Source organism: Anarrhichthys ocellatus, unplaced genomic scaffold (assembly GCF_004355925.1).
Source record: "Anarrhichthys ocellatus isolate YVR2014 unplaced genomic scaffold, GSC_Weel_1.0 scaffold69, whole genome shotgun sequence".
NCBI lineage: Eukaryota > Metazoa > Chordata > Actinopteri > Perciformes > Anarhichadidae > Anarrhichthys > Anarrhichthys ocellatus.
Window position 1 is genome coordinate 1,124,272 of NW_022280099.1, and position 9,895 is coordinate 1,134,166.

Genomic DNA, 9,895 nt, shown 5'->3' on the forward strand with positions numbered 1-9,895 from the left:
ACACACACACACACACACACACACACACACACACACACACACACACAGTGTGTGTTGCAGTTGTGAAGCTGAGAGGATGAAGTGGGAGGACTGGTTTAAAAAGAAATGAAAACCCTTTTAGATCACATCCCCAGTCACATACTTAATATATGCAAAACTAATACATTTCTTTTTATCTCAAAATCCAATAATCTTTTCTTTCTGTCAAACGAAATGTGCTCACGTAAGCAATTTATCCGACCAGTTTTAGCCAATAATATCATGACATCGTTTATTAATAAACTGCAACTTTGAGTGACAAGCAGACCACAACGCAGTCCTCTGTAGCTCCGGATCCACTTTTTATGGGTCTAATCAAATAAGAAGTTTCACTGGGGAATACGCAGCTAAAGACTCTTACTTTAGTTTCACTGAGACTTTAAATCTTGCTCGACAAACTCTACGACCTTCTTTCTGGATTTTAGTGTAATTTTAACACAAACTCAGAAAATGATTAAAGTGCTGATTGGCTAAGTAGACAAAACAATATCAATAGAAGTCTTCTGAAACTGCTCTTTGGTGATGAAAGAGGAGGAGAGGCAAACCTTTGGAGCAGACGAAGCACCAGCTGACGTTGACGTGACTGTGGTGGCTGTAGCCCTTCTTGGCGTTGAAGTGGTTGGTGCAGATGATGGCGGTGTTGGTGATCATCTCACTGCCCGCCGCCACACACAGGTCAGCGACGTGGTACGCGACGGGGCAGCGCAGGCAACGCATCAACCTACCTGCAAAACAGAGAGCAGAAGAGACACCGGATCAGACAGATGCACATGACCTTGAGTCTCACAACCAGCTGTAACACTAAAGGTAACAGAGTCTCAACAGTAGAATAAAAGAGCCCCACCTTTGGTGGACTTCTGCTTGGTGCGGCAGCCGTAGTGGCAGCTCAGGCAGGCGTGAAGCGGACAGCGGAAGCCCTTGTTGTCGAACACGGTGAGCGGGTTGAGGCGGCTACACGCCTCGTGGTAAAACTTGCCGCAGTGCGGAACGTGGCAGCGCCGCACAGCGCCGTCCGGCTGCTTACAGGTGAAACACGAGTGAATTCCTGAGAGGAGAAACAGGAAGGGGAAGTCTCAGTCCTCCAAGGCACTATTCTTGACAGTTAACTGTTAGTGATCTGTTAACAAGCGTCCACTAATGGTCAGAAAAAGACAATGAAATGAGATAAATTGTTGTTTTCTGGACAAAGTGTGAGCTCCTCACCTGTGCTGCACTCCTGACACAGCAGCTTCTCGTCAGGTTTGAATGACAGACCCAGACACTGGAGGTGAAACATCCCATAACATTGGCCTTCACAGGGCACCAAGTCCTCCCCCGCCTGCTCACACGTCTGTAGGGGAGAGAATAAATAAATAGAGATTTACAATAGACATTTCGGTTAAAGCTGAAAATATGTTTACATCCCACAGATGATTATACAAGGACTAGTGGGATTCAGCATGTTTGTATAAAAACACTTTGCATTTAGAAACAAAGGGAAGCAGCATCTTCCCAATAAATGTCCTACATTTAAATAAGGAGTGTTACCTGGCAGACAAACTCTTTCTTCCGTTCGCCCTTTTTCGTCCCGTCTAAGCTGTCACTGGGAGAATCAGGACGTCCTTCGCTCCCAGAACCCTGCAGCAAACAACACGCGGGGGATTTTAAATCAATGAGACAATGCTGATTCATAACAATTAGAATTGAATAGCCATAAATCTGCAACATGATTAACAATCAAACGTCTTCATGCTTGAAGACAGTTTGTACCACTTTAATTAAAATAATACCAAACAACTTGCACTGGCAGGCTTTCGTTTTGAATAATTGTTGGAGCACTTTAAACCTTCTCTATGTTTATGAGGACATTTCGTGCTGAACGGGTGTTATTCCCCCTCACCTCGGGATCAAGACAAGGGGTGACCCGCCTTCTCTTTGCCTTGGAGGGTGTGATCTCAGTCTCTCCATCCTGCTTCCTTTTCCTCCTACGCTTTGGTTTCTCTGTGTCTTCTTCTGTGGAGACAAAGTGTTTGATAATGACAAACCAAGTACTGCGGAGCCATAACATAAAGAGATGCTGTGGAGTCAAGAACAAACAGCAGAGGTCTCAGATGTGAATTTTAAAGAGTTGTCAACACAGATGAACAGGGTGGTTTACCGGTGAGGGGAGCTTTAGACTTGGTCATGCTCTTCTTGGTTTCTGTTACGTCTTTGTCGGTTTTCTTTCTTCTTCTCTGCTTTTTCTCCGTTCCTTCTGAGGTCGAGTCCTGGGAAGGTTTCTGATAAACAACAAAATCAACACTTTATAACAAAGTGCTTACTATGCATTTTAGTATTGATGTTTAGTAGTAAAAAAACATCTTGCCGCAGCATTTTAAACAACTTTTTGCTAGACGGGTCTCCACAGTGAGGTCCTTCTCAATGTCAGCTACTACTTTGCAAAAACAGTTGGCGTTTTGATTCTGAACTAACGTTGCACCAGAGGGAAACCTCACCTGTTTCTCTGCAGCGTTGCTTGTTTTACGTCTCTTTTTAGGCAGCTGAACCGTGTCTGCCGTCGCGTCTGTCGGCGACCTCTTCTTTCGGTGCCTCTTCACTAAAAACAAACGTTAGAAAAGGTCAAACTTCCTGATTTGGTTCAGATTTAGACGTTCATGTCTGCTGTTAATGGTTAGAACACAACATGCTTTAAGAGTATCCTAATGATTTATTTAAACAGCTTTCTCCCACCATGTGCCAAGCACCCAAATGGGCTGAATAAAATAAAATGAACTACGCTGCAACTACGTCAACGAAAAGCTCTTTGTATATTACAACGGGCGAGGATTATTAGTATTAGTTATTGGTTTCCTGTGCTTTGTAAATAGTTGGGGAATAAGCAGCCAATAGTCATTAAAATGTGATTATCTGTGCACGACTTTGGTGTTATTTGACATTAAAAATCAACACACTTTGGATACATTCAAGGACAAACTATTTACACAAACGTACCGTCTTTATACAACCAGGAGGGAGAATTCTTAAATATCACATTAAGTGATAAATTCCACAATAACCAACCATGTCACTATTTTACTAGCCACATGTGGCAATTTAAGCAGCAGACTCCACCGCTCTGGTAAACACATACCAGCCAAGCCCGGATTTCACACACGGCCCGGGTTTCAACTTTCAACCAACCTGGAGCTGAAACTGGAAGCGAGACCGGCTCCGTTATATTGTCTGTCGAAGAAACCGGCTCCGATTTCCTGTTCTTCCCGGGGTCAGAAGAGTTGTCCGTTGCAGATGTTTTCCTTCTCCTAACTGTCTTTGTGGGAGACTGAGCCTGTCTGGGTCTCCTCCTCTTCCTCTGAGGTACGACTGTTTCAGTTTGTAGATCTGGTGCACAAGTGGTGGGATCCTATAAAAAAAACCAAATGTATCAAAAGGCATCATCTTAAAAAGGCAAAAGCGTTCTTAGGCTGCCGAAATATGATCATAAAATCAGGGTTCCACAACGGTTTCCATTCCAGAATGCTCTTTGTATTTTCACACCTTGAATTTGTTAATTTTAGTTCACATTGAAAGGTTAAAATATGAATTTATACCTGAAGCCTATTCTTCACAACAGCAGCAGCTATAACGCGGGTCAACGATGAGATGAACCACTCGCGTGTTTGTACCAGTTATACTGAGCTGAAATGAAGTTTCCTGTGACTACGGTCCACTTTACATTTAGTCTGATTTCGGAACTTTTAAGTCCAATATTTATCATTTCATAGGTGTCCCTGCTCTCCGAACAGGTGTCTGCGAGTCTGCATGAAAAAAACACAAGCTGATGAAACACTTTAGTGAGTTGTCCGAACGAACCTGTGAGGCCAGCTGCGGATGAAGTATTTCTTTGGAAGAAACTTTGTTTTTCAACAGGACATTATTTAGATGGCCTTTGCCCCTTCTTCGATATTCTCCCGAGCTGAGTTTTGTTCTGGGTGCTTGCGTTTTCTCTGTTGAAGTGCTGTCTTGGGACCGAGAGGCGGCTGTGGGGTCGTCGGCAGGGCCCACCGGCAGTGAAGGGAGGTCTGGGCCGACTCTAGACTCCGTTTCCTGGTCCATCTCGTTGCTCTGTTTTGGCCTCAGCTTCTCCAGGATGCAGGGGTTCAGACGAGGCCCGTCGTCATCGTACAGAAAAGCGAAGTTTACCATGCGCTCATCCAGTGACATGATGAAGGCCTCCTTGGCCTGAATGACTCCCATGTTCCACTGAGCCTGGAGTTTACGGGGCACAGAGGGAGCCGTCTGCACGGCAAAGGGAGAAAATACCAAGGTTTTAATACAAGACACAAAGTCGTAATGTTTAATCATTGTGTTCAACTGGGGAACACGTGTTGCTACCAAGAGAGCGCTATGAACAAATACATTTTACACTGTGGGCAATATTTAAAAACAAAATTACACACGTGATCAGCAGCATGTGACAGTTGTGCAGGAGAGGACTTGATATCAAATGTATCCGTTTTAAAAAAGGCCCGATTCTTCATTTGGAATGCAACTTTCTAGAAATGTAATGACGAGAGAACTTTATAGAAAAATTTTTAAGGAAGTGCAATGATTTGATGTTGCAACACTTCTGAGCAAAGTCTTTCTAAACGACAGCAGACCACATCCTCAACAGGCAGGGACATCACATAGGAGGAGAAGCCAATTTACCTTCTTGTGTATGACGCGAGAGGCTGGCTGTTTGTTGCCCTGGCTGAGCTCCTGGTATTGGTCCTCCCCGGTGAAGGACACCATGTTCTTCTCAAAGATGTAGCCTCTCTCTGGGGCGTCTCCAAAATACTGCACATGGTAAAGGGGGCCCAACCTACTGTTGACGGCTAAAAACAGAAACAAGAAAACACAATAAAATGAATAATGGTATAAAAACACTGACTCCTTTACTTCAACACATCACTTAATGCAAATGGATGCAGGTGGTAGAGACCATAACTCACCTTTCTGTTTCGGTTTGATGTGATTGTTAAATTCTGGGTCTGTGGTCACCATGCAAGGCCACCAGGGGTACCCCGACACCTTGGTCCAAACCAAATCACCAACAGAAAAACTGATCAGCACAGGGGACTCTTGTGTATCCTCCTTCGTCAGCTGTGGGATGAGATCAGGCTGGAGAAGAGAAGGAATAGTGAGTAAATAAATAGATACTAATAGAAACTCATCAAGGATCAACACCCGTTCCTTCCTAAAATCAACTATGTTCCCACACACATATGCTTATCCATCAGTATTTTACAATAATTCACATGCAATACATTGAGTCTCTGCAGCTGTTCATTTAAGTTTAAAGATGTAACATCTCTGTTAGAAAACATTCACTGTGTATTCAGCTGTCCATAGGAGGCCTGGTGCTGTTTGTTCAAATTTAGATGTATGGTCCTTTTGTCTGAATACCATCTGTCAGCATAACCGTAGCACATTATTGGGGTCTTGTTAGTCGTTTATATATTTGCCACAGACAAACAGAAGTTCTCACTTAAAAAAAAAATATGGATCCTTTGTTTCTTAAAAAAGTAGGAATAAAAGCAAAACCTCATCAGCTGCTCCAGTTCCACCTCCAGCATTGGTGCGGTCAAGTGGCTCCACCGGAACGGCAGAAGAACCGAGGTTTGGTTTGTGAGGCCCCCCCCTCCTTTTCTTCAGATCCTGCCTCTTCTCCGGTGCAGATATAGCATCTTCGGTGGCCGTGGACAAACTGGTCCTATTGGCACAGCACGGCTCAAACAACGGCTGCTTCACCACCTGGGGTATCATCGCTTTCAGTTCATGTTCAGTATGAGGAGTGCAATTGTGCTGATGGGTGCCATTCATAGCAGGGGCTTCGGCACCCTTAAACATGGGTGGCTCTGGAGCACAGAGCTTAGGCAGCGTGTCTTGGTCCCCATTCAGCACCCGGGAGGTGAGGTCTTTGAGCCTCTCGTGGCTGTGGTTGTTATGACTGTGGCCGGCCATCTTCTGAAGGACACCGTCTTGTAGTGTGGCGGCCAGCTGGGCGGCAGCTTTGTCCATTATTAGTAGAGCAGGGTCACTGCTCATGTCCCCCCCACCCTTCCGTACACCGAGGGACTCCGGTGGCTGCTTCATGCTGATCGGGTTGGCTGGTTCGGGCATCGAAGGCAGGGAGCTACCTTTGCTGTCCATCCCATTTAACCCCCTCCAGGCTCACTGAGCTACAGCACAGAAACAGAAACTTCTTATTCCACAGGTTCCATCAGACAACATCAACACAGCATGCAATACATTTTTGCTGCTCTTTGTAAAATGGCATTCTGGGGATATGAATCCTAGGAGCATAACGTTACACATTCTACAAAATGGCACTCACTCACTTGCCCCAGCAGAGCATGAACAGTGAGCTTTGGAGGCGACAGAGAAAACTGCACCTGTCACGGAATGTTCTATCTCCGAAGCTTTGGATGCTTTAAATAACAAAGTCGAGTGTCTCGATCGACCAAAAGTCTGAAGCAACAATACCTCTGTATACCAAAAGAAAACAAACACATACTCTAATCACAACTAATGTGAACGAGATCAAGTCAAATCTTGATTAAATCCATGCACACCAACAAAAACCACGGGTGGAAACCTCTGACCGAGACAATTTTAAGTCTGCTTTCTCCTGCAGAAAGGATTAGTTAGCTGCCGTCTGTGTGCAAAGCGGTGTGGAGAATTCAGGAGTCTGTGCTGCAAAGCAAGCTCCACCGCATGCAGCGAATGTCCAATGAGTGGGTGGCTAAGTGTGCTGCGTAAAAGCCGCGGAAATGGAAGCAGTTGACAAGTCGGAGTAATGCTATTGGGGTGCGAATAATCTATGTAATTGAACCACTTCAGTTAAAAAGCTTAACAGGTTACATTGGCTATTTTTCTGGCCAAATCAATCACACAACTATAACACTGTTTGTTTGTTTGTGTGGTTAATATGTGCACTACTGTTTAGTAAGTTAGTTAATTGAATATTATTCTATTTCATTGTATATATTGTGCTTTTTTTATATCTAATATTTTTACTCTGTTCTCATTGTATATATTGTGCATTTTACATTTAATTTAACCATTTTTTTACGTACAATCGCATCTCTGTCATTGCTACAGTCATCCATTACGTCGCACTCCAGCAAATAGTCTAAGTCGCTTTGGGGTGTCGGCTTGGACTATTTGCTGGATAGTTGAAGATAGTTATTTTACACTACCCGATAAAAACAAAACACGTGACTAAATAAATAAACGCATGTGCGTAACAGCTTGATGATTATTGCAGTAATGTGTTAAAATTGTTGTGCTGTTGTTTTCGCTGATTTATACTCAATTTGTAGGCGCCATGACAGCTCGTTTAATAAAAAAAAAAGAAAAGCTAACCATGCTAGCTAGCCGAAGCTAGCTAGCGCAGTCAGCTAGCTAGCTTGCGTTAGCAGGTCCTCTCTTGCTAGCTAGCAGGTCTTCTCTCGCTAAAATGGTTGGTTGCGCCGGCTAAATATCCGCCGGGATGACAATAACATGAAAGACCGTTTCTTCTGTAGTTACCTGTTGGGTCTCCTCTCGGTCGTTAAAGTGGAAATATGTCCGTATTCATCATGTAAAAAGCGAAGGATTTCATTCAAGCCGAATCAAAAGCTTGCGGGAAACTCAAACTCTGCGGCCAACCAGCGCGAAAAATACTCACTTCCGATTGGTCGAGAGCTTCAGAGAGGCTCCAACCGGTCCTTTCAAAAAACCCACAAGTACTAGACATCCTGATCCACACTCCCGACCAGTTGGTGGCGCTAATGTACCAATTCATTGTTTGCCAACCGCCAATAAACCTCAAAGAAGAAGAAGGAAAAAACCCAACCGTAGGAAGTAGCTGACCTCTGACCTCGGTGTCTCCCGTCTAAATAGTTAGTGCTCACAACTTACAGACACTATATGTATGTTTATTTGTTTCTTAAAACAAAAATGTAAACGAGATGTGACTACTGATATATAGCAAACGTATATTTATATGTATTTATATTTATTTATTTTTTATTTATTTGTATTTATTTACATTTATTTATATCTATTTATATTTATTTATATTTAAATGTTTAATGTTTATGCTTAGTTTTTCTGTTCTACTCTGTCTTTAATGTCATTTTTTAAAAATATTTTTCTTTTTTATTTGTATTATTACATTGGGAGCAATGTGAAAACCGGAGTCAAATTCCATGTATACGTACTGTTACGACCGGCTCGGAAGTCGCAACATAAGGAGGGACACAACACCAAGTTAGATTAAAAAACCACAGGTGCCAGTTTGTTACAGGACACAAATGAACTGTAATGTGCAAATCTAACGAAAGACCAGGGTCTGGTGCCAGGCAGATGAGAGAGAGCGAGGGCGGAGCAAGGAGGCACTTCTATAGGTAAAACCCACACCTTCATCCAGGTGCCCTCAATCACTCATCAGGGAGCTGCACCTACAACTCAAAGACATAGAATACCCACACATGCACACACATTCACAGCAGCATTATGTCAGCAAATAAAGCTGATTCTGATTAACACTTAAACCATATTTTACATCAGTAAAAGTTTGATAAAATGATTATCATTATTATTATGAAGATGATATCAGTATGCCACCGTCAAATACATGTCCACTTCATAACATTAATACATAAAACAATAGCAGGCTGGTACAGTACAGTAAGTACATGATGTATTTACATTAAAAACTGTTAAAGTCTAACTATAACCTAACCTACCCTCAACCACAAGTCAGTCCAAGCAGTCTCATGTTAGGCAACTTATTAAGTTTTTACAGTTGATCAGATGAAACAGTGACAACTCTGAATCTGGGACCTTTATAATGCAATATCTATACAATAGTCATGGGTGTATATTTAACATTCTGGTGTATTCCTCTGGAGGATGACACTGGTCATATTAAACCAGAGACCTAATGAGAGTTGAGGTCCTATAATTACATTTTAATCTAAAGATCAGTATCCGCATTGATCCCAAATAAATGCAATGCATATAACACAATGAATTACACTGAAGTATCATGAAGTACATTCAATTCAAGCTGCAGCGCCACCAGAGGAAGATAAAGGGAGTGAGACCAGAAACCATCTGAAATAATATCAGCCACTTCCTGCATACGTTTGCCTTTCAATATAAAAGCCACCATCCCTGATGCAATATTACTACTCTGAATGACAAATAAAAAGGTGGTTGGAGACCCATTTTTATGCACAGTTCCTTTATCTATCCTAGGAAGTCTTAAGTATTGTTTGGCCTCTCTCATACACTGCAATCACAGCTGGAAGCTGCCTCCTGCCGGCACAATAGGTTTCAGTGTTGATGTCCACATGTCTTATCTGTTGGCCGATGAGGAGCTCCACCAGCTCAGTTGGGTTTCAGGGGCCTCAGTTGTGGTAATGAGGACGGGGCGAATAGTGATGGATTTAGTTTGCGCATACTGTACCATTGTTAAGTCTATTTAAGCATTGCCCCAGTGTATTTACCCCCTCACCCAACATCATGTTTGCTGGAGCAGTAACTGGATCAAAGGTGAATTAAATTGAATATTTATGGTCATCTTTAGGCTGTACAATCTAGATGGGAATTACAACTCGAATTGATCAGAAAAACACTTATGTCCACAAAAATAGCTACATGTTACTTAAGTTTGAGTTAATAAAAGGATAATATTTTTTATTGACATAGTTTTTCACTGAAAAGACTACCTGGATTATTCTTATGTTAAAGTACTGTTATCTGTTTGTCTGTGCACTATATTTTATTGTAAATTATAATATATTTCTATTTTTTGCACTGTGTTGATTGTTTAATATTATGCACCATCCACCATGTCAAATTCCTT

General features: G+C 42.5%; 1 protein-coding gene across 6 annotated transcripts in view; it reads right to left on the reverse strand.

Moving 5' to 3' along the window:
- nsd2 (nuclear receptor binding SET domain protein 2) overlaps positions 1-7,762 on the reverse strand; it is an 11,920-nt gene extending 4,158 nt beyond the window's left edge. Inside the window, exons 1-14 of one of the 6 annotated variants that reach the window (XM_031873228.1) lie at positions 7,570-7,762; positions 5,581-6,218; positions 4,989-5,157; positions 4,705-4,871; positions 4,455-4,550; positions 3,868-4,293; positions 3,199-3,418; positions 2,514-2,614; positions 2,177-2,297; positions 1,919-2,031; positions 1,567-1,656; positions 1,243-1,369; positions 884-1,084; positions 585-764 (exon numbers count right to left, since the gene is read on the reverse strand). In XM_031873228.1, coding sequence (XP_031729088.1) covers positions 585-764; positions 884-1,084; positions 1,243-1,369; positions 1,567-1,656; positions 1,919-2,031; positions 2,177-2,297; positions 2,514-2,614; positions 3,199-3,418; positions 3,868-4,293; positions 4,455-4,550; positions 4,705-4,871; positions 4,989-5,157; positions 5,581-6,189 — 2,620 coding nt within the window. In that variant the 5' untranslated portion in view covers positions 6,190-6,218; positions 7,570-7,762. Of the gene's footprint in view, positions 1-584; positions 765-883; positions 1,085-1,242; positions 1,370-1,566; positions 1,657-1,918; positions 2,032-2,176; positions 2,298-2,513; positions 2,615-3,198; positions 3,419-3,867; positions 4,294-4,454; positions 4,551-4,704; positions 4,872-4,988; positions 5,158-5,580; positions 6,928-7,569 lie in introns of those variants that run through there. The other 5 variants (XM_031873229.1, XM_031873230.1, XM_031873231.1 and 2 more) reach the window with 5 other exon arrangements.
- Positions 7,763-9,895: the final 2,133 nt, after the last annotated feature.